This window comes from Chaetomium tenue (genome assembly GCF_020726465.1).
Source record: "Chaetomium tenue strain MPI-SDFR-AT-0079 chromosome Unknown F5144scaffold_5, whole genome shotgun sequence".
Classification (NCBI taxonomy): Eukaryota; Fungi; Ascomycota; class Sordariomycetes; order Sordariales; family Chaetomiaceae; genus Chaetomium; species Chaetomium tenue.
Window position 1 is genome coordinate 3558562 of NW_027117333.1, and position 22568 is coordinate 3581129.

The window sequence follows — 22568 nt, forward strand, 5'->3', positions numbered from 1 at the left end:
AAGGAGGCTAAGATGAGATATAAGGGACAAATCGGCACCAGGCTCGGCTCGGCTGTAGGTAAAGGGGGGGTTGTAAGTGTAGTGTAGGCCGAATTGGCCGGAAAGAGTGCATATTGAATTGAAAAATGTTGGATAGGCTCAGAGCTTCTCGACTTAAATACGATAGGTTTTTGTTCCATTGGTATGTAAAAGGACTCGAAGAGAAGAAAGCCCGTCATGATATACCTACATCCCTCCCGGCCCGTATTAACACAATTACAATACACCTCCCCCGATCCTCATTTAACCTACTACATCACACACCATTCGACGTTTTCCACATCGCCAACCCGCCCGAATTCCGCCTCGGCACCCCTGGCCGTCCCGAATCCTCCAGCTGCTTCTTCAACCTCTTCCCCAAGCTCAGCTGCGCCGCCGAGATGGGCTCCTCCCCACGCGGCGGCGGTTTCACGCCCGCCAGCAAGCCCCCCGCGCCCGTGAGGGCGACCGAGGGGATCCCCTCTCCCTGTTGCTGCGGGCCGGGCGAAGCCATGCTCTCGCGGTCCGTCCTATCAATGACGCTATCGTCATGGCCCCGCCTGCGCGCGGCGGCAGCCGCTGCGGTGGCGCCTATCCTGCCGACGGCGCTGCCGGTACCGCCCGCTCCGGGACGAACGTTGGGGGTCTCTGCACCGCTTCCAGCCCCGGGCGTGATCGCGGTCGAGGTCCCAGTGCCGGGCCCGGTCTCCGGCCCGATCGTGGAGGGGGAGTCGTTCATCTTGCGCAGCATATGGAACTTGGCGGCATCCGCCGGCGCCGATTTGCGTCTAGACCGCGCCGACCTGGGCGCCCCGCCACCTGATCGGAAATTACCAGTGCCATCCCCACCGCCGCCGCCGTAACCGCCACTGCTACCGCCCCTTTCTCGCCCCCTCCCCCCATCACCATTACCGCCCGCAGGATTCCGCAGCGACGCCGCGGCGCGCAAGCCGGCCCAGCTGCCGGGCGCCTGGCTTGTGGCATCTTCGGCGCAGTGGCAGTCGTGGCCGGCGGGGCACTCGCTGGCGCCCAGGGCGTGCCACTCGGCGAGGCAGGTCTGGTGCAGGACGCAGCCGCACGCGATGCACGGCACGTACAGGTTCACCGCAGGCTCCCAGCAGTAGACGCACACCAGCTCGGTCTGCGGGACCTGATCGCCGTGCTCGCGCTCGGCGGTGCAGCGGTGGCAGACGCCGACCGCGCCATTGACGATAGTGGCGGGGATGATTTGTGTTGGGCGAAGGTATTCCACCGGCTCGAGCGGGACGCCTGGGTGCACACCACAGAACCCTATTACGTCGACCCCGCGAGCGGAGGTGAGGAGTTCTTTGAAGAAGGTGCGGCGGTCGGCGAAGGGGGATGTTGGAGAGGTGGCACCAGTGGCATAAATCGGGGTGTTGTTGGGCGCGGATTCCTCGATATGGTGTCCGGAAGAGAGCGTGTCATCTCTGAGGACATCAAACTTCATGATCTCGAGCCGTGAAAGAGGCTGGCCCCACATCTGAAGCATCTCAGCGTAGGCATAGCGGTAGCTGGAGTATAGTTGGGAGCGGGCACCGTCTATCAACGGCGTCGACATCCAACCGTCGTCGTCGAAGAGACCTTGGTTTTTCGGGGTGCAGGAAACCGCGATGGGAACCATGGAGAAGAGGTCATCTTTCCAATATTCATCCTCTGAAAACGATGTCCGCGATGTCCCAGGGGTATCTAAGCCACCACCGGACACAGCAGAGCCAGGCCACGCAAGAGCGTTGGGAGTAAGGTTACTTAGCATGGTCTCAGCAGGGCTTAGCCGCTTCCGAATGGGATCTGGCGGAGAACCTGATACCATACCAGCAAGCGCTCGCGGGAGACTAGCAGCAATCGCGGCAGCAACGGTTGAGTTGGACCGGTGAAATAGCCTGTTGTTGGGGGACGTGGACAGACTTTGGGTTTGGCTAGGACCCCGTAGATGGTCTCGAGCATGGTTAGGGGGGGTTTCTCCGCATGAGTATGATTGCGGTTCTAGAGAGCCAGAGACTTCATCTGAGCTTGACGGGTCCGAGTACATGGCCGGGGTGTGGGCTGTCCTAGGAGTCGTTATACCCGAACTCGCCTGGCTTTTATTGTGATTCAAGTTCCAGAGCGCGGGATCGGTAGGGAAGTACTCGAGCGAAAACGAAGGAGCTTTCATAGGCAGTGGCGTCTTTGGCTGAGGGAGATGAGACGCTGCGATGGCTGCTTCCTCTTCGATAGAGTAATCGCCAAAGATACACGCCAGCATGGCCAGCATCTGAATGTCAGCCATTTGCTCAAAGTAGTCGAAGAGATCGTTGATCAGATCCCGAGCGAGCGGGTGATGGCCCCATCGAACACGACCAGCCAAGTTAGACCCCGGGCTTGTGACCTTTCCTTCCCCTTCCTCCTCATCCGCGTAAGAAACAGCGTCCTTTGCAATGACAAGCACCGGTTGTCCGCTGTGCTGGAGGTCGTGTATCTCTAGCGGGATGTCTTTCCGGAGCAGAAGGGCGGCGTACTTCCAGATATGAACTAGATCCTGATATCCGTATTTATCGGCAACCGCCGCGTTGTGAGCGCACACGTCAGCCCCCTCGCCAAAAATGGCGTACTCCTGGGCGAGCTGCTTTTTTGACGGCAGGTCGCTTTGTAAGTTGTGGATAGAGATGATATTTTTAGGTTTACCAGGCCGTTTACGGCTTGTCCCCGTACCGGTTCCCGTCCCAGCACCAGTCCCACCGCCGCTTGATCGTATAGACTCGTTGGCGCTCCAAGTCTTCCGGAAGCGGCGCCCTGGCTGGTACCACAGATTGATTTTGTGGACCGTTGTTGGCTCAGAATCAGTGGAGGTCGTTGAGTCCGTGTCATCTGACTCTCCTGACTGATCGTCCGTTGCGGATGTCTCGTCGTGAAACCCCTGCTTTGGTTGCGGCGAGTCGTGCGAAAGACGACCAAATCCAGCAAATGTGGGCTCCCCTTTCGGCCGCTCCTTATACGGGTCCGGATGGGCGGGAGCAAACAGGGCTTTTGCCTTTTCCTCCCTCGTCGGAAAGAAACACACTAACCTGCCGTCGTTGGAGAATCTGGCCCCGCAAAACATGGGCAGCGGCGTGACCGCCTGGCGCTGAGCCGAGACTAGAGTTGCCGAAGGGTCCAATTCGGTACTGGCACTGAGCTCCTGCGACATGGATGCAGAGCCGCCAGCGGGGATGTCGTTCTCATCCTCCTCGCTCGAGCTCTCATCGGCGAGTGCGTCGTCGTCTTCCAGATCTCGGACATTGTGGAAGAAAGCCGTGCTGGACTCCAAGTCGGCTTCCCCAAGCAGATATGTGAATGCCGTGTAAAGGCAGTTTTGCTTTCGCTGCAGGAAGCGGGCTGTAAGCTCGTGAAGTTCATGCTCAAGCTTCCGATGCGTCTCGTCTGGCATAAATGAAGATTTCTCAACGACAAACCTGGGGGCCTTGCTCTTCGGGTAGCTGGTAGGGATATCCACCCTGACCTTAATGAAGATTGTTTCGCGGTTGACGCCCCACGGCCCCTTCAAGGACGCATTCAGCGAGAGAGAATCCATGTCGATGTTTTCCCACTTCACATTGGGAAGTTGGTTGCTGATACGGAGGAACTCATCCTGGATGGCCTCGGGCTCGCCCCAGCCGCTATCGTAACCATGGCCGAACAGGCCCGAATCCTCAGGACCAGCTCGGCCGGGGGCATCAGAACTAGACTTCCTTTTTGACATGGTGATGCCCTTCATCCAGCCAATCTGGAGTTGAGTCTTATCCATGTGCCTGCCTGTATTTGTCTTCGCCTTCATGGACGTGGCCCGCCAAGAGGGCCCGGTACGGCGGATACTGGCGTTCAGGCCGCTGCTGAGAGCACTGTGTCGAAGCTGCCCACCGTTGCCGGGGCGGTCACTCATGGTCGGGCTCCGGCGGTCGCGATGGACCACATCGTCGACAGTGCGAAAAGTTTTGTAGGGTGCACCCCTTCGAGTGAGCCCTAGGTTCTTCATCAATGGCTTCCCCCGAACGTGACCCACAGACTCCAAAAGCTCTTGCTCGACTTTGTGAAGACGCAGCTCGTTGTCTTCGCCCCAGGAGACTAGCTGGAATTCGCGGTTATCCACCCCCTCGCTGGTCACGCCGCCACGGCTTCTCCAGAGAAATTCCTTGGCCTTGTGGTTTCCATGACCCGGAAAGACGGCTGCGGGCTCGACTGTGCCGTCCACAGGTGTCTCGGGGTCGAGGTATTGATCGTAGAGGAACAGGTTGCCTGGCTCCGTCTGCGGCATCGCCAGTAGACCATGACCAAAAGGTGTATGTCGTGCTCGCCAGACCGGGAACTCTGTGCGAATTACCCTCTGGGGCTTTTTATCATCTTTGCCGTAATCCCAAAACTTGATGCTCTTGTCCAGGGAACACGTAACAAGGGCGGTGGATATGGTGCGGTTCCAATCGATGCCGTAGATCTTGGATGTGTGGGCATCAATGGTTTTGAGCGGCTCAGCTGCCTTCCTGGCGTCCCAGATGTGAAGCCAGCGGTCATGGGCAGAGGCCAGAACATTCGGGTCCTGACGATTGTATTTGACCTGAGTGGCGCCGGCGAACCAGTCACAAAATGCCAGTACTGGCTGCCTGGGCCTCCGAAGGTCCCAACAGTAGACATATCCGTCCACTGCGCAAGTTGCGAGAGAATCGGGGTGGTGGGCGGAGAAATTGGCATCGGTAATGGCTCTGCTGTGAGCTTGGAGGGAGTGTTCAATAGCCCCCGAAGACGAATCGTCTCGCTTGTTGAGGTTCCATATCAGACAGCGATGGTTTGCCGTGGAGGCGACCCAGTAGTCGCGTACCGCAAACGGTGACCACTGTACATCAACCACAAGCCAAGGAAGGCCGTGGCTGCTCAACCTTCGTGGGGGGCTCCATGGTGAATCTAGGTCTATGATGGCCAAACCTTCAGGACTAGGGGCGTGTGTCAGAATCGGGCTCAGTGCCTACTACGAAAAAAAAAGGCCGCTGTTTCTCACGATGCTAGAGCAACATCTCGACCCGAAGGCGAGATGGTTGCGGATCCCACTAGGCCATCGACGTGGATTGTGCCATCGGCATCGAAGCTCTCGCTCTCGAAGGCGGACTTGATCGATTTCACCTTTTTGGGCGCATCGGAGAGGCGGACAAAGGATAGTGGCATGTTGAGGCGCAAAGTGAGGTGTAAAGCATTGTGAGTGAAACCATGCAAGTTGCGCGATGGCGAGTGAGTGATGGTCGAATGGAAGGAACCCCCGGAGTCTCAAATGAAGAGATTAAAACTGTAGGAGTGGCTCAAAACCCGCCATCTGTTGGGTGCGCCGAGGCTCCAGCTACAGTTTATCGGGTGACAAAATTGAGAAGGTTCTCAGACAAGTATCGGCTTTAATTCCAATGCATGTGTTGTCATCAAGGTCGATTGATGGATAGAGCCAATCTCGAGACGGGGATGGGGTGGGTAAGGGGATAAGTTCCACGGTTAGGTAATGTGGTAACAAACAGAGCAGAAAGCATGGCCCCACGTGTGAATCAGGATAGAAGTTATTAACTAGGTAATATGGCCCGTGCGCTTATCGATTGTCTTGGCTTCGTCAGGCGGCGTCTCATCCCACCTCCCACGTCCCTCACGTCCCTGGCGTGCCTGGCTTCGGTTTTCGAAGTTTGAATGTCAAACACCAAACTCCCACTGCAGCCATCCGCATCCAAGAACTCATCACATACTTAACTAGCGTTACACCCGGCGCTAATGCTCCTAAGCCGCTATTAGTTATCTTTTCGCACGATCTCCCGCTACGTCTTGCGGCGCATACGACTTTTGGTTGCGAACTTGACCCCTCCTTAGCTCCTTCAGATCTTGCTGCTCCCGGTCTGCTGCCTGGCCGACAATACCACGACTTCTCACAACTCCACCTCGTTATCTTTCACGGAACCGCATTCTTAACCATGGCTCTGCCTAAGAGGATCATCAAGGAGACCGAGAGGCTCATGGCCGAACCGTACGGGAACCCCACATACCTTCAGAGACCACCCATCTGACTCGGCCAACAACAGTGTCCCCGGAATTAGCGCCGTTCCCCACGAAGACAACCTCCGATACTTTGACGTTGAGATCCACGGCCCTTCATCCTCTCCGTACGAAGGTGCGCATCCTACCCCCGGTTCGTTTAGCGATCGGTTGACTTACATGGAGTTTTAGGCGGTGTCTTCAAGCTCGAGCTGTTTCTTCCCGACGACTACCCGATGGCGCCTCCCAAAATCCGCTTCCTGACCAAGATCTTCCACCCCAACGTTGATAAACTCGGCCGTATCTGCCTCGACGTTCTAAAAAGTGGGTAATGGGATTCAGCATGCGCGCGATAGCAAAAGCTTACAGGATATCAGATAACTGGTCCCCTGCGTTACAAATTCGGACCATTCTGCTGTCCATTCAAGCCCTGCTCGGCGCTCCGAACCCAGATGACCCGCTGGCTGCCGATGTCGCCAAGAGCTGGAAGGAGGATGAAGCAGGCGCCATTGCCACAGCGAAGGCATGGACGCAGCAATACGCGGTTCCGAAATAGTTTCCGTGCTAGGAACTGGTAAAAATAAGAGCAAACATCTAAGGAATGGTACTCGGCAAACCATTCGTCATTCGAGGAGTTGAGGGGACAACACATTCGGGTGGAGTTGATGAGGTCTAGAGATGGGAGCATGCTACTCCCGTAGCAGGATGAGGGATCTACGATACTATGTGCCGTAGTGAGCTAGGGCCGGAGAGCCCGGCGAGAGTGCGCAGACACCTAGCGATGCCATGGCTGGCAGATCCACCCATTTGCCTCATATAGTCAACCCTGGAAGACCATGTCGACGGAGCAAGTCGCAGCATTCCGGTGGGAGGGAGTGAGTCGGACAAACAAACTTGGACAGCACCGTTGCACTCTTCGTGGGGAGCTTAAAGCTCACTATTTTGTCGTTCTTAGGATACTTTGTCGAAATACTTCAGTCTCAACCTGTTCCTGACACCAGATGCAGTTTCAAGCTAAGCAATTTGAGCATTTTATTGCAGGCTAACAAATTGCCTGCAGAGATCCGGTAGTTGAATGCATCTTAACACCGCCATGGGTAAGCGAACATGGCTGACTGGTACATATGCACATACAAGGTCCCATGTTGGGCGGGGGATGAAAGAGGAACCAAATGTGACGGCAGCTAAACCAGTTTCGGGCTCAAGTGATGCGCGAAAGGTTGCACTGAAATAATAGTTGCGAACCGGGGAACAGAAGAGAAAAGCAAAGCTGCCATCACGAAGACAACGGTTTTGGTCCAAAGCAGTTGGGAGGCGCATCCCACCCCTGGTGGGGGGAAACAAGAATAGAAAAGCAAGGGTCTTACTCTTTTTGGATTGCAGCCGACCCGCCTTCCCTTTTCTGCACAACAGGACCCGCCACACACTTCCCTTCCTTGGGCCTGCCGGACTCCAAGGATTCCAGCACCGGAGATTTGGGCAACACTCTCTTTTTCAATACCATCGCAATGCCATTGTGAGGTCGCCAGAACTGACCAACGCGTTGAACGGAACGAATTGACAGGTCTCTCTGTCCGCTTCACCCATCGAGAGTCTCTGGCAAGGAACCGAACGACGTCGTCAACTATCCCGACTGCAACCTCTCGACAAGGTTCACTCAGCTGATCGCCGTTTCGTTTCCACACAAACGCTCTCGGCACCAGCCACTCGGTGCCTAAAGACGTCTGTGATTTCGCGCAGCTGCGGACCAGCCTTTTTGCCCTGGTCTTCCGTCTCTCTTCCATCCGCCTTCGATCGTGTAGCTGTGAAGTAATCAGAAACTCCCCATCCCGGTCGATTGGTTTCTGCTTGGCTGCTTGGTTCCCCAAACGGTCGAATAACTATCCCTGATTCCAACTCGCTCGGCAGTCGGTCACGGTTCCCTCTTTCCGTCTTACTACCGCCACTCGTTCTCAACCTCTTTCCGACGCCAATTACACGCGCCTGTCTATCACCTTCCATTCGTTTCGCAATTCGAATTCGAGCCTTCTCGCAGCGTAACGATGGCGTCACAAATCAACAGCGCTGCCGCCGCCGCCACTGCTAAGGCTAAGCGGTTCGAGCTCCCCGCCCTGGATCTCAAGTTCGGCTCCCTAACGGACGGCACCAACATCCCCCCACCGCTGCCATCGCCGATACAGGAGGAAGCCGCTTCAACCCCACCAGACACGCCTAACGGTGCGCAGGCGAAGCAGGGAGAGAGGGCGGATGCCAATGGCAAGTCGAACACCGTATCACCGAACTCCCAGCCGTCGAGCATCCTAACGGCGGGCACCAAACGACGCGCCGAAGACGGCCCCGCATCTCCGACCTTGTCGAACCGACCCGGGAGTATCCGCCGTCTGTTCAGCCGGAATCTTTTGAATACGGCGTACAACACAAACGAAAGCACTCAAAACGGTCGTCCTCAAAGTCGCAGCGGCGCCAGCGTTGCGGACTCGCGGAAAGCAAAGCGATCCAGCGGCTGGTTTGGCCGGCTACGGAACACCGAACCGGCTCCCAGCAAACCCGTAACGCCTCTTTCGCCGCCGGCCACGGACGAGAAGAAGCCGACGGGCCCGCCGCCGCCCATGATCCCCGAGCTGAAAGAGCTAAACACGAAATTGGGTATCCAGGCCGACAATACCTTCGGGGGCGACTTCTTCAAGAATATAAAATAAAGGGGGCGGCACGGCATTAATTGTCGTGTGGTTCGACAGATGAACAGGCGATGATGAGCCAGGCTGCCTCACGAAAGAGAGACTGCCTCTGAAGCAGGTGGCTGTTCAAGGAGTGTTGCTGAGTTGCTGACGCAAGATACCCACCTCGTTTTCTTTCCGTTTTCACATATTTTCACGAGGGACGTTTACTTTACGACGATATTTTTTCATCGCTGCTTATTACCCCATATGTTCTGCAGCTGTTGTGGTACTCGAGATGTTTCATGTCCTTTGGCCGTTTACCGCGTGTCCAGACGCCTGATCTACGCTTACTTTTTTCCTTTTTCTGTTCGACGACACCTGTGGTACTTTATGACTACAGCGGTCGCCGCCCCCCTTCATGCGATGCGGTGCACCTCCTCAGACATGGAACAACGGTGGCCAATTTGGCTTTCTTACATACACTAATATTGCGTCAAGAGGGGAGGCTAGTTCTGATGAGATGGAGGGAGCTGAAAGGGGAGGCTGTTGACGTTTTGTTACGCAGCATTTACGACCAACTACATACCTCAAGCCGACGGCTTTTTTTCCTTTGGCACTTGTTCAGTCACATTCGTGGCGAGAAAAAAGGGGAGTGGAGAATACCTAAGAATTAATAACTTTTTCGCTCGACTTCCAGTGCAAAGCATGGATGCAAGACATTGGACCTTGATGTGTGATGAGTCGGAGGGTTTCAGAAGAGGGGACCACGCTTTGGCCTCTTAGTGTAACCTATAGTACCGAGAGTTAGTGCCGCAATAATGCAACCTGCTTGTTAATGGCACATCGGATGAACCCAGTGGGGTTTCAATACGACGAAGGAATTAGACTTCCCAGGGCCCTGACGCTAAATTGCGAAAGAATACGTTCTGGTACGAAGTACAATAACGAGCGTGTTGAAAGTTGAAGCTCTTCACAGTGGGGGAGGGAGCTTTAATTCTAATTCCCGATTGGCCGAAGCTTGAGTGGAGCATCAGACGTCATTCATCGCGTTGTTATCGGGCCACCGGAGCCGAGCTGCCAAATCGACCGCGGATAAGGAAGTGGTGTTGAATTAGCCCTCTCTCTGCCTGGGCTGAGCTGCGTCGATTCTATCAATTGGTAATCGAACATCAACATCCTCAAATTCTCTCCATTGGAGTTGAATACTGGCAGCAGGGCCGTTCTTTTCCTTGCCTGCAGCTCCCGCTTTGGGCTCAACCACAACCCTAACAGAGCCGACTACCTACACCTTCCTCAACCCTCACCCTTAAAAACCAAACCAACCAAAACCGAAACCAACAACCAACAACCAAAATGACATCCCTCCTCAAACCCCACGCCCTCCGCCTCAGCCGGAGCACCCTCCTCCCCATCACTACCGCCCTCCTCCGCACAACCACCCCTCACCTCCCATCCCCCCTAACCTCCCCCACCCCCTCCACCCGCCGCCACAAATCCGGTCCCTACGGCTACACCCAAGCCAAAGCCCTCGTCTTCTCGCGCTTCGGCGAGCCGTCCGACGTCCTGCACCTACACAGCCACTCCATCTCCCCCCAACTCCCCGCCGGCGCCGTGCTGCTCCGCACCCTCGCCGCGCCCGTCAACCCCGCCGACGTCAACACCATCCAGGGCACGTACGGCGTCCGGCCGGCGTTCTCGCCGTTGTTGGGCACGCCGGAGCCGGCGGCGGTGCCGGGGAATGAGGGGTGTTTTGAGGTGGTGGCGGTGGGGGAGAGGGTTGGTGGTGGGTTGAAGAGGGGGGATTGGGTGATCCCTGCGGTGGGGGGGTTCGGGACGTTTCGGACGCATGTTGTGGTGGAGGATGCGGAGAGGATGTTGTTTCGGGTTGGGGGGGAGAAGGGCGTGGAGGGGCTGAATGCGAAGCAGGTGGCGACGGTGAGTGTGAATCCGTGTAGTGGGTATCGGATGTTGAAGGATTATGTGGATTTGGTGGATTTGAGTGTGAAGAGCTTTGCGAGGGGGGAGGGGGCGACGGGGGGCGCGTGGTTCTTGCAGAACGGCGCGAATAGCGGGGTTGGACGGTCGGCGATCCAGCTGGGGCGGCTGTGGGGGCTGAGGAGCATCAATGTGGTGCGGGAGCGGGCGACGCCCGAGGAGACGGAGGCGTTGAAGAGCGAGCTGAAGGAGCTGGGGGCGACGGTGGTGGTGACAGAGGCCGAGTTCCTCGATCGGTCGTTCTCGGCGCGGCTGAAGGAGGAGTGGACGCGGGGCGGCAAGGAGCCCGTGATGCTGGGGCTGAACTGTGTTGGTGGCAAGTCGGCTTCGGCTATGGTGAAGGCGCTGAGCCCCAAGGGCTGCATGGTTACTTACGGTGGCATGTCGAGGCAGAGCTTCCCGTTCCCGACGGGGCCGCAAATCTTCAAGCAGCTACGGTTCGAAGGCTTTTGGCTGAGCGAGTGGAACAAGGAGAACCCGACCGAGAGGCGTAACACGGTAAACGAGATCCTGGACCTGATGCGGGAGGGCAAGTTCAGGGAGTCGCCGTTTAAGGAGGTGGAGTGGAACTGGGACACTGAGGAGAAGGTGCTCAAGGATGCCATCCAAGGAACCCTGGAGGGCTTCCGGGGCGGTAAGGGCTTGTTTGTGTTCGGGGAGACATAGGTGTCACTATCGTCCGGCTTCGTTGGGTGTATCATAGTAGACAGGCTTGCACATGTTAAAAACATGGTGGCAAGTGTATGTATAGATATTCTACCTCTGCAAATCCATGCATTGCGACTATCACATTTGGCTAAGACCGCTAGAAATAACTCGCCAAACCCGCCATGAATCAAATGATGTAAATCACACTAATCAAACTCCATATCCTGAAAGTCCATTCAGTCAACCGAATCCGGAACGCCCAACAACAGCTCAAGCCCGGAATGCCTGTACCAGCTCGTGCAACTTGTCAATAACGACGGGCACCAGCGCGTTGAGGTTGTCATCCATAATCCTCTCCAGGTGCCGGATGGCATCCTCCTCGTCCATCTCCAGGTGAAAGCGGTCCTTAACCTTGAGTGCCGCCTTGTCCGGCTCGAATTTGATATCCGGGATGTTGGCGTTTGCCATCAGCGTGAACAGGTTCAGGAGCAAATTGCAGTTCTTGCGCAGAGCGCTGTACGCCAGGAAGCAGTACTGCCTAAACTGTCGGTAGTGTTCCGAGTTGGAGCCGCCCATGCAGTCCACCATCTCTTTAGAGAGCTTCATGGCCGGCGCGAACGGTTTCGGATCGCGGCCCAGAATGTAGCCGAAATCGGCGTGAAAGAAGTGGCCGTCGGGAGCCAGGAGCAAGTTGTCAAGATGTCTGTCACCCACCCCGAGGATGTAGGTGATGACGCAGTATCCGGCGCAGGATTTGACAAACGTGTCTAGGGTTTCCTTCCGCAGGCCCATGGGCCCATGGCTGTCGGGGTTGTTTTGCTTCAGGAAGGCGAGCGCGGGGTTGTTGCGGTACTTGGAAGTGATGCCCTGGAAGGACATAGAGTGGACAAACTGTGATAAGCCTGCGCTTGTACTGGTGGCAAGGATCTTGTACGGCGATAACTTAAGGTCCAGGTTCTCTTTTTGGAGGAGATCATCCATCAGGGTAATGATCTGGATCACTAGCTGATCCTGGCGGAGGTCGTCGCCCGTTTTGAAGAGAATTGGGTACTTGCGCCCAGAGGTGGTCTTGAACGAAACCTTGATCGGGTGCAGAGAAGACTTGAAGACCACAGTTTCTTCCGGGGCGACGCCGATGATCTCTACCGATGGGTCGAGAGGCAACGGGAGCGGCGGGTCAATGTGGACGAGCTCGTTCTTGGGGTCAGCCAGGAAGTGCTTCACTCGTTCCGTCCTTTTGGCGATGGATTCATTTGACTCCTTTATTTCGCCGGATATCTTGGAGAGGATAGAAATCCACTCGGCCTGTCTCTTCAGTGTCGCCCGCGTCTCTTCTCCTTCTGGTTGTTTGACAAGCTCCGCCATGAAGTCGTAGGCAACTTTGCCATAAATGGCTTGGTTGTCCGCCCCCTGATCCTGCGACTTGTCGTCACATTCGACCATGACGTACCACCAAAAATAGTTGCCGAGGGTGAAGCTGTTGGTGGCCCTCGAGATGAGGAAGAGAGCCAACGAGGAGTCCTGGGCCACTTCTTGGCCGGGCTGTGGAGAGATGTGTTCGTACTTTAGTGCTTGTACCAGCTGCAGCAGATACAACTGCAGCTCTTGATCATCAGCCTTGCGCAGGCGGTCGACGGCAAAGGCTCGCACTGCCGAGTTGTCAAAGGTGGGCCCGAGTAGCTCCAGGGCGTCGTCGACATCAATATCCGTCCACTTCCCCAGAATCTGAGTGGCCTGTCTCGCCTCCGACTGGTCGTGCCAGTTGACCGATTTGGCGAACTTGGTGATTGCTTTCTTGTTGCGGGTCAGGTGATGGCGGAACTTCCAGATGAGATCTTTCTCCTCGGGCGACAGCGTGTGGGTCGGCGAATATGCCATTATCATGTTCAACTCGTCCCGAACCTTGGCGTTTGGCTTTAGGTCTTTGTCCAGAATGCCGTTGCGGTGCTGGCCCCGAACAAGCCTCCGGTGCTTGCTTTCCGCTGGGTTATCTTTCGCCGCAACTTCTGGGTCATAGACCCGGATCAGGCGACCGCCATAGCCCTCGTCGTCGTCGATCGCATCGATACCCGGGCCAAGTTGAACCTCGGGCGGGGGTTTGAGGACGATATTCGACTGGGATGATGAAGGGTGTAGATAAGACGAAACGGGGGGTGGCGGGTATTCGTGGTCGGCGAAGACGATCGGGAAATCGAACCTTGGGAGTTCGACGCTCAAAACAAAGCTAGACGGTTCAGGTTGGGGATCGACATCTCCGTGACCCTCTAAAGCCTTGATTTGGGCCGATTCCCGTTGTTGGTTTGCCCCCGAGGATGATCTAGCGGCTTGTAGGCCGCGCTTCTCAAAGCCTCTGAAGACGAGCTGGTCCAGCCAGTCAACACGGGGGATTTCTCCCATCTCGTGCTTTTTGAACAACTTTTCCATCCGGTTCAGCTCGTCGACCTCTTTATCATCGGACAACCCTTTCTTGGCCTTCTTCTTCGGAAGCATGGCAGGCGTTTTAGAGTCATCGTTGCCGTCGGCTTGTTTGTGCCGGTAGACGAGACACTTTTGACGACCCTTGTGGAGCTGGTTGTCTTTATCAAACAGGGGAAGCGTGGTCCCGCCAAACGGGATTGCGTGTCCATGGGCACCCTGGCCTCCCGTTGGAGAAAGATCCCAGATAGTGATGGCGAGGCGTGAGTTCTGGGGCAGGCTCGAATATGAAACGGGGAGCGTGAGCCATTCGTTCCATCGCCTCTCAGTGCGGAAAGACTTATACGCCGTCTGTACCGGCACAGTCAGGGGCTTTGAACCGGCCCATACCTGGACGGTAACATAGAGATCTGAGTGGGGGCTAGCGGCCGCGGTATGTGGATAAGCCCGGGGAACATCAGATGGGAAGAAGGACAATGACGCACCTCTGATTGGATCCTATATGCCGGAGTTCTGGATGTTCCAGGAGGCTAGAAAATTGAAGCGGCGTCTCAGCGCCCTCGAGGTTGATGCTGGGGACCGTTCAGCTCTGTGTTCCAAGTTACCGTCACGGAGGGACAAGACAAGAAACCCACATTCGGATGCTAACGGGGTAATCCAGCGCATCGGAACTGGCAAAAGAAAAAGGCTCCATGCCGGAAAGCATTTTCTGGCGGCTATGGTGGCGCGCAGCGCGCCAAGACGATGTGGGGTGGGAGAAGGAAGAGCTAAGTTGATGAATGAGGTCGGAGGTTGATAGCTTGGAGATGGAAGGTAAGGTACATACAGTCGGGTACCTTGTGGTGTACGAATACTGTTGGAGGGGCGCGGTAATGTGGTAATGTTCGGACACATGATTACAGCGCTAAGGTTGTCAGCACATCCTTGTCGCTCACACACCCCAAACACCAAAAACCCACTTTGCTGCCTGGGTGAGCCAAGCAGGAACCAGGGGATCGCGGGGCAGGGTCGGGTGCTTAATTGCGAGAACGCGTCTCCAAATTCCTTGACGCGACAAGACAAATTATTTTGCTAACCACCTAGAAGGTTGCACAAACCTGGGGAAAACGAAAGTGTCACAAGGGTTATTGTCTCCATTCCCCCTACTTTTAACCTGTCCACCTAAATCAGCGCAATCCATGACCAAAATCGCACCTCCTCGGTACCTATCGTTCAGTCAACACGGTGCGAAGTCCGCTGTCGCCCGTCACAGCAGAAATGGAAAACCGTCGAAGTCTCGCGGTCCGCGGTACCCCGGGCCCTAGCGGATCGTCGGGGAGGAAACGGACTTCGGATTTTGGAACCGAACCGTCAACGAGCCGGCGTAGGACCCAGGATCCGCCTTCCGAGGTAGACGATGAGAGCGACATCGAGGAGTACGATCCCGCGCAGTCGATGCAACAGCGCCGGGAGATCCAGCGGAGCATGCGGGAGTTGCAAAACCAAATGCGCGAGAACCCAGACGAATTCATGCAATCAGATCCCAAGGCCCTCCTCGAATACCTCAACCAGTCAGATCGCATCATCAAGAATGTCAAGCAAACTGCCGAGGCCGCTATCGATTCGCGGGGGCTGGTGATCGCAGCCGATCTCTCAGCTCGCAGGGTGCAGCGGTTGACATCCGGGAATGTTGGAAACGGAATCGATATTGACGAGTTCGTCTCTAAATGTATTACTTACATGCTGCAAGGTCGTGGCATTGAGGACGACGAAGCAGTGGAGCTCTCCAGCACCCAAAGGAGGAGGCGGCAACCAAATCGCGGCGCCCTAGGGAGTGACGACGAAGGCGATGTCGGCGATGACGGCGACATGATGAACTGGGCCCACCTTGGTCGGTTTGCGTGCTTGCCCGCCATCCGCCGGCCAGCCCTCCCCGGTTTCCTCTTAGGTCCGTTGTCGATTGAGAAGAAGGCGCGCAAGATCACCAAGAGGTCGGCACCGTTCAGGGTTAATAGCCTCCTGGAGGTCAGGCCAGAGGAGCTCAGAGCGGAGGACTTGAAGAAATCGGACAAGAACGACCTTCCCTCCATATGCAAGAAAATCCATGTACAACTGGAGACTGCGCAGCAAGAATCCCAGGACGCGGTGGAGGATGCGGTTGATAATCTCGACGAGGAACCCACACCGGCCGAGCTAAGGGCATTGATGGATCGCTACGCTTTACGATCTAACGGAGGCATCGACCTTTTACGATTTGTTATCAACCCACATTCGTTTGGGCAGACGGTCGAGAACATGTTTTACGTCAGCTTTTTGATCCGAGAAGGGAGTGTCAAACTCGGTTTTGACGACGACGGCCTGCCAGCCATAGGTATGCAGCACCGCCGTTGAATGCCGGCTGCGCAAGGCTAACGCGACGAATAGAGCCCGTTCGGAAAAACTCATCAGCGGAAGCATCTCGTTCCAAAGCCGCCATGAGACACCAGGCCATCATGTCCATTGACATGGCAACTTGGAGAGACATCATTGACGCATTCGACATAAAGGAACCCATGATCCCGAGCAGACAAGAGGAAGCCCAACAAGGGCCTGGTGCAAGGGGCTGGTATAGCTAACCACTCGTGGCTATACCCCCTATCACATCACTGCACTGCCTTTGGAACTGCCTGTGGCCAGCATTTGTCATGTATGTACGGCAACCAGTTACGGAGCAACGGCCCTCTTGAATGCTGCACAGAAGGATCGGCCTCCTCCTACTCCAACAATCTGCTTTTGCTCACCGAGGAATTGCTAGAGCGCAATGCTTTGTCGAGATCAAGGATCAGAGGTCCTTTGTCCCAGAAATGTGCGCCACGCCCCTTGCCGGAATTGGTAGCTGGAGGCGGACGCCTTTCTTTGTCTAGCTATTGACGGAATTGACAGGCATGATATTCTCGGTGTTTCTGCCCAAATGGCTATTCCGCATGCCTTTACTTTCACCTCCATTCATTAAATACTTGTGCCTCGACCAGAGACTGCCTTCATCGATACGGCGATTTCTGCCCTTACGCCAACCGTTGGAATCGCGGATACTCCATCCAGTGCGCGCGGTTGTTCCAGCTCCGGTTCCGGTTCCGGTTCCATTTTCCACTTCGCCTGGTTCGTAGCCCACGAGCAAGGCATTTCTAAGTGCCCCGGGAGCCAACCTCAATGGCGGACGAAGATGTTCATCGGCAGGATGGGGTTCGACGTGGGAGAGGGGTTCGACGTGGGATAGGGGTTCGACGTGGGATAGGGGTTCGACGTTGGAGAGGCAATCTAAAGGAGGCCGACGCTTCCTCAGAGCCGTTTTCGAATTCCGAAACTTCTCTTGCACCTGGTCAAACGGCCTCTGATGGAGAATATCTAGAAGGCACTGGTGAAGTGTCACCTGGGTCGGGATACCCCGTGTTTGAGGCCTGGGGCACCACGGCTCCTTTAGTAACACCCGTCGCACCATGGATCGCAAATGAATCACCACCAAAACTGTCCCCTAGGGACCAAGCCGACGTTGCTGCTTTGCAGAGATCGAGATCTGGCTCACCGGTAACACCAATCGAACTGCCGCCCTCGATGTTCCCCCCTCAACGGTATGATCGCCGGTCTTCAATCGGAAGCCTTGTCAGCACCAACAGCAGCAATAAATTCCGTTCCGACCACAGCAGCTTCGCTCGCCCCCATAGGAAGCCGGACATACTGAAGGACATATACCTGGCCAACCCGAAGGTTCTTAGCTCGCATGAGGGCGAGTATGGCCCGGAGTATGGTTTCTGGACCGAGGATATTGCGACAACCGTCAAGATACTGCTAGATGATGTTACGGAGCCGCCCCGGAACGGGATGTTCCAAAGGGTAGACCCGGAGGGAGTGCTTCAGACTCTCGTTGCAAGCTTAGACGCGAGAGCTCACGAGATCTGGGAACATTTATTGGCGTGCTACGACGTCGCCATGAGAGGAAGGAGCGCTGCTTTTCTCGTTATCACAGACATATCGAAGAAGGTTTTTGAACAAGAGGGACGTGGGAAGCTTGAATTGAGACTACGGAAGGCCGAGGAGCAGTATGAATCTCTCACCAGAGCTGTGGATTTCCTTGAGGCGGAAAAAATGCAAAGACTAGAGGATATGGAGACCTTGGAGGAAGAAAAAAAGGTGCTGTTCAAGGATCGGTGGGTGCTCGAAAAAGATCAGTGCAAAATCTTGGCCACTCAGGAGGAACATCTCCAACGCCTAGAAAAAAAGCTCGCCCAGTGGGGAGAAAACATCAGCTTGCCGATCATCCATCTATCGCCCAGTGATAAAGGTGATGTTGAGACCAGGTTTGAGTCCATCATCAAGGCGATTGGAGCGGCTTACGAGGTCACGAAAACGACCGACGAACGCCTCAGAGCGGCTGAGGAGGAATGCGAAGAGCTACACACAACGATTTTGGACGTCACAGACCTCAGGATAACACAACTCGAACTGAAGAACCAGGAGCTCAATAAGCAAATAGACACCGAACGAGCTCAGACGATTAAGAGGGAGAAACGTCACGCCGAAGTGCTAACGCGCTTGACCCGAAACCGTTCACAGAACCAGGAACTCAGACAGGCGCTAGAAACGGAACGAGCTCGTGCGGCCCAGAGGGAAAGAAACGACGCCGACATAATAGCACGCTTGATGAGCGAAAAGGAAACTCTGAGCCGTGAGAAAGAGCTAGGAGACGGCAGGGTTAAGCAAGAGGTCGCTCTGTACCGGGGCAAATGTGAGATGCTTCAACGGTCAGTTGACGAACTCAAGCGGAAGATCGCTGATAAGGCTGTGGAGGCGGCCCGCGAAGAGAAGGAATATGAGCGCAAGGTGGAGGAGATCAAGAATTCTGTAGAAGGCCTACAGACCACGGTCACTAGTGGTATTGGTGGGCTTGAAGGCAGCCCAGGTGCGCACTCATCACGCGGCAGCTCCCAAGCATTTCTCCTGCCCAAGGAGGCTATTTTTGAGATCAAGGCAACTCAGCTCCAGGCCATCCAGTCTAGTCAGGCTACCATGGAAGACATCAAAGCAGCGATCAAGGACGTTGTGGACCGCGTATCAGGGAACCAGGTAAAGACTGAGGCAAACCATCTCGGCGAAGCCCAACAGATCCTAGACGAACTTCGGAAACTCGCCGTCTCGACAGATTTATGGATTGAACAGCACCGAGCTGTTGAGAAAAACGAAGGATTGATACATGGCGAACTCGACGCGCTCCAGCAGCAGCTCCAATTAAGTCAACACGCGTTTCAGGAGATTGGACAACAAGTCGAGGAGCACTATGCCCAAGTCCAAACAGCCAAGATGGTTCCCAAACCAGCTAAAGACACGGAAATGCTTTCGCCCGCGTATCCTGGCGACATAATTCCGTCCAAGGATTTGTCCTTTGGTGCCAGCGCCGAGGAGATACAATGTCTAAGGGCTAGCAGAGAGATCATCTTACAGCTGAGGTTACCCCTGCACAAGAAGAAGATGGGCATGGTGTTTGACACGCTGCTGCGCTCGCGTATAGACATGCTCCATCAGCTGTGGCAGAGGCTCGCTGAAGTGGACCCCAATACTCCGGCCGAAGACCTCATCATCGAGTTTGAAACGACCCTCAAGACGTACCAAACGTACGGAATCGAGAAGGACTTGACGGGCTTCGACGAGATCCTCGCCCATTTCGACTCGCTTTTCGAGGGCCTTCTCAAGCTCAAACAATACACCACGCAACCGCGAAGAGCCGAGCGGGAACTGTTACGGGGAATCCATTCGAAAATTGAGAAGCTTGAAGCGAATCGGGATACGCTTGCGGCCCTCGCGACGGAGCATGAGGCATATCGGACAAAACAGTCCCTTCGCTCTCTCGAATCTCGTCAGTGGGAGGAGGTGTTACTTCTTACCATTGATTTCCTTGACGCTAACGGCAACGTATGGAGCTTGCCGGCCACATCCCGCGAGGAGGGAGAAGCAGCCCTGGAGAAGTTGGTATCTCAAGTTCACGAGATGACGGCCGACGCGCATCTGGTCAATCGCAGGCGTGAGATACAGGAAATCATGAAGGAGCAAGACAGCCGGCTGATGGCGTTGACTACTGAGATACCCAAGGTCAAGGTGCGAGCCGATGACTTGATGAAACGGGTTGCGGCGTTCGACAGGGTACAGCTCAGGGGGTTCAGGACAAACGCACCAAAGGTTAAACCGATGGACCTGACCCTCAGAGCTGCGCTCAAAAGACATGAAACGAGATTGCGCCGGGAACACCAGTTCAGCAGTGCACGCCTTCACGTGCTGGATGCCGATCAAGCGCAACTACACGATTACCTCGAGGGAGCAGCCGCAGTTGAACGCCAAAGCGCCCGGGAGTCTGTGACAAGAGCACTCATCCAGCTCCAAACGTCCAGAGGCCAAGGCCGACACGGCGAATCCGCCTGCTTCTGCACTCTTTTCCGCTACTTCTTCCCGCGCGGCTACTACTCGGCCATCACCGGAGGCTGCTGTGCCGGCGGAAAGACGAGCACCCCGTCGCCATCCGCTCCATCCTGCCAAGGCCACCACGGCCATGGCGTCCTCATCTCCTCGGATCCCCTCTGGTCCTCCCTCTGCCGCTTGCTGACCTCGGTCACTTGGCTTCTCCTCCTGATCTTCTTCCAGCCGTCCGAACTACGCAGGACAATCTCCTTCCTTCTATCGTCCCTCACCGCACTCCCGGTCTATCTCTACCGCCTCGCAAAACATGCTTACACCCGCATCCTCCACCGGGGCTCACCCCCGAGAGCAGCAGACCCGCCACAGGCCGGACCAGAACCATCACAGGCCGAAGCAGAACCACCATCATCGCCCCTCCCCCCCCCCACCCCCACCCCCATCCCCATCCCCCAACCCCCCACCACACAGCCCACCCCCGTCACCACCCCCCTCAGCACCAGCACCAGCAAACCGCACCCCATCTTCCCGCCCATCCCCCCCGCCTCCACCCTCGTCAGCACCGCCGTCCTCCTCTTCACCGCCTACCTCTGGCTCACCTACGTAGCCGTAACAGTCGAGCGGCGGATCTGGGTCGGCTCCAACGACTGGCGGTTCGCATACGTGCAGGATCTGACGAGCGGGCGCCCGCCGCCCTACCCGGGCTGGTCGCCGGTGAGTGTGGATTATCGGTTGGCGGTGGATCCGGTGTGGGTGTGGTTTGCGGAGGGGGTGCATGGGTTGTTTGGGTGGGGGAGGGCGGTGGATTTGAAGGGGGGGGGTGGATGGGAGGGCGTGGGTTGGGGGGGTGTGGGGGGCGGTTAGGGGGTTGGTTGGGAGGTTGGAGGGGGTTGTTGGTTAAGGGGCTGGTTGGGAAGGGGGAGGGTGTTGTTGGTTAAAGGGGTTGTTTGAAAGAGAGAGGGGTGGTTGGAAAGGGGGAGATAGATTGTCAGTTAGATCCGAAGTGGTTAGGTGGGTGGGCGAGATAGGATGGGGGTATATGGCTATCGAATTGCTTCGTCCGTATGTTAAAGGATGGTATATCGTGGTTGGCTTATTAGATTGTCTTCGATATGGTAACTACATATGGGAAGCTCTGTCTCTTACAATACATCGCCATGTTTCTTATGCTGCTTGCCCAGCTCGCCTCCATGAGCGGCCGTTCAACTCAGCCGTCAACACCCTCAACAACCCTGCCCTCACTGCATCGCCCTAACATCATGAACACGCAGCCGGGAAAGGGTCGCAAACAGCTCGCGTTCACTCTTGCAAGACTACTCTGTTGTGGAATATGCATTTCTCGGAGTACATGAACGAGAGCAACCAGCGCTCCTATTCTCAAAAGCAGTGCATATCTCTCGGACAAGCCCCGCTCTGCTCCACACTCCACAGGAACGTCAAGGGCTCTAGCCGAAGCCTCAAGATTCCGCGATAGCCTGCCCAAATGCAGTGCCGGTCAATCCTAGCCCCCTTTCTCCTCAACGTGGCGGTTGCCTCTTGGCTCCTTTACCTGATATGCATTGGCTGTGAGTGTCTACAGTCAGAATTCCACAAGAAAGGGCTCTAGACCGATACCTCGCCGTTATCGAGAAACAAGGAATCCACAAAATCAAGAGCAAGGAAGCAACAGAGTTCAACCCGTAAGTGAAAGTCTCATTTTCTACCTGGGTGTGATCGTGTTATCTCATGGTGTCGTTTCAGACCACTAACTATATGCTACATAGAACCGAAGAGACATGGCAACTCATTTCCCATGCTGTCGAACTAGCTCAGAAGATATACTCGGACATGCCTCACTCGCCGCGTGACACAATTCCGAGTCCTTCCGGCGACTCCCAAAAAGACTGCGATATCCGACGAGCAGCTTCCAAACGGAGATCATGCCATTGTTGTGACCGTACGTGGTTCAGTAAGTTTCCACGATTGCCTGGTGAACTTCAACGGGGCTCCAGAACAAACCATGTTGAACCATGACCAATCCCTCGGACCGCCTCGGGCATACCACAGAGGGTTCCTCCCGTGGCAAAGAGCATGCAAGAGAACGCTGTGAAGGCAATTTCTGAGAAGCTTGACGGAATGGCCGACACGGCCTCGTTGCGGACAATCCTGATATCTAAGAGGGAGTCAAGTAAGAGCGCGGTGAGATTTTACAGGCTGCGTAGAAGGAATGTTTTCCTTAGCTCGCCCCTGAATACTACAGGGTCAAATATCCGGTCACTCTTGTAGACAGACGTGACTTGATTAATGATTAGGTAGGACTACGCATTCTCATCAACTTCCGGTTTATACATACACCAGCAGCCCCGCGTCCAGAATGATGAGCTAAACGACAAGACGTTGAAGTATGCA

At 55.6% G+C, this 22568-nt stretch overlaps 8 protein-coding genes across 8 annotated transcripts; 6 read left to right on the top strand and 2 right to left on the bottom strand.

Annotated features, from left to right (window-relative positions):
- Positions 1 to 124: 124 nt before the first annotated feature.
- F5144DRAFT_311435 (uncharacterized protein) lies at positions 125 to 5327 on the bottom strand. Its single transcript, XM_066783976.1, has 2 exons — positions 5042 to 5327; positions 125 to 4976 (listed from the first exon to the last, which is right to left on the bottom strand). Exons 1-2 carry the CDS (start codon positions 5203 to 5205, stop codon positions 296 to 298), a joined length of 4845 nt encoding a protein of 1614 aa, XP_066641906.1. The 5' UTR covers positions 5206 to 5327; the 3' UTR covers positions 125 to 295.
- Positions 5328 to 5633: 306 nt separating this feature from the next.
- On the top strand, positions 5634 to 7096 carry F5144DRAFT_614160 (ubiquitin-conjugating enzyme/RWD-like protein). The gene is made up of 4 exons (XM_066791763.1): positions 5634 to 6037; positions 6093 to 6181; positions 6238 to 6369; positions 6423 to 7096. Exons 1-4 carry the CDS (start codon positions 5985 to 5987, stop codon positions 6599 to 6601), a joined length of 453 nt encoding a protein of 150 aa, XP_066641907.1. The 5' UTR covers positions 5634 to 5984; the 3' UTR covers positions 6602 to 7096.
- A 753-nt stretch (positions 7097 to 7849) lies between these two features.
- F5144DRAFT_311503 (uncharacterized protein) lies at positions 7850 to 8876 on the top strand. Its single transcript, XM_066783977.1, has 2 exons — positions 7850 to 7854; positions 7954 to 8876. The coding sequence occupies exon 2, from the start codon at positions 8088 to 8090 to the stop codon at positions 8742 to 8744; it is 657 nt and encodes a 218-aa protein (XP_066641908.1). The 5' UTR covers positions 7850 to 7854; positions 7954 to 8087; the 3' UTR covers positions 8745 to 8876.
- A 754-nt stretch (positions 8877 to 9630) lies between these two features.
- Positions 9631 to 11422, top strand: F5144DRAFT_579272 (alcohol dehydrogenase-like protein). Its single transcript, XM_066789313.1, has one exon. It carries the CDS (start codon positions 10059 to 10061, stop codon positions 11364 to 11366), a length of 1308 nt encoding a protein of 435 aa, XP_066641909.1. The 5' UTR covers positions 9631 to 10058; the 3' UTR covers positions 11367 to 11422.
- On the bottom strand, positions 11423 to 14566 carry F5144DRAFT_579275 (kinase-like domain-containing protein). Its single transcript, XM_066789314.1, has 3 exons — positions 14399 to 14566; positions 14249 to 14335; positions 11423 to 14184 (listed from the first exon to the last, which is right to left on the bottom strand). Exons 1-3 carry the CDS (start codon positions 14467 to 14469, stop codon positions 11619 to 11621), a joined length of 2724 nt encoding a protein of 907 aa, XP_066641910.1. The 5' UTR covers positions 14470 to 14566; the 3' UTR covers positions 11423 to 11618.
- Positions 14567 to 14929: 363 nt separating this feature from the next.
- Positions 14930 to 16737, top strand: F5144DRAFT_311525 (Nse4 C-terminal-domain-containing protein). The gene is made up of 4 exons (XM_066783978.1): positions 14930 to 16113; positions 16167 to 16428; positions 16537 to 16587; positions 16665 to 16737. The coding sequence occupies exons 1-2, from the start codon at positions 15021 to 15023 to the stop codon at positions 16355 to 16357; spliced, it is 1284 nt and encodes a 427-aa protein (XP_066641911.1). The 5' UTR covers positions 14930 to 15020; the 3' UTR covers positions 16358 to 16428; positions 16537 to 16587; positions 16665 to 16737.
- Positions 16736 to 21191, top strand: F5144DRAFT_655001 (uncharacterized protein; the record flags this gene model as incomplete). Its single annotated transcript, XM_066793116.1, has 2 exons — positions 16736 to 20894; positions 21177 to 21191. The coding sequence occupies exons 1-2, from the start codon at positions 16932 to 16934 to the stop codon at positions 21189 to 21191; spliced, it is 3978 nt and encodes a 1325-aa protein (XP_066641912.1). The 5' UTR covers positions 16736 to 16931.
- Positions 21192 to 21663: 472 nt separating this feature from the next.
- On the top strand, positions 21664 to 22421 carry F5144DRAFT_614166 (uncharacterized protein; the record flags this gene model as incomplete). The annotated part of the gene is made up of 4 exons (XM_066791764.1): positions 21664 to 21745; positions 21787 to 21859; positions 21944 to 22128; positions 22172 to 22421. The coding sequence occupies 4 exons, from the start codon at positions 21664 to 21666 to the stop codon at positions 22267 to 22269; spliced, it is 438 nt and encodes a 145-aa protein (XP_066641913.1). The 3' UTR covers positions 22270 to 22421.
- Positions 22422 to 22568: the final 147 nt, after the last annotated feature.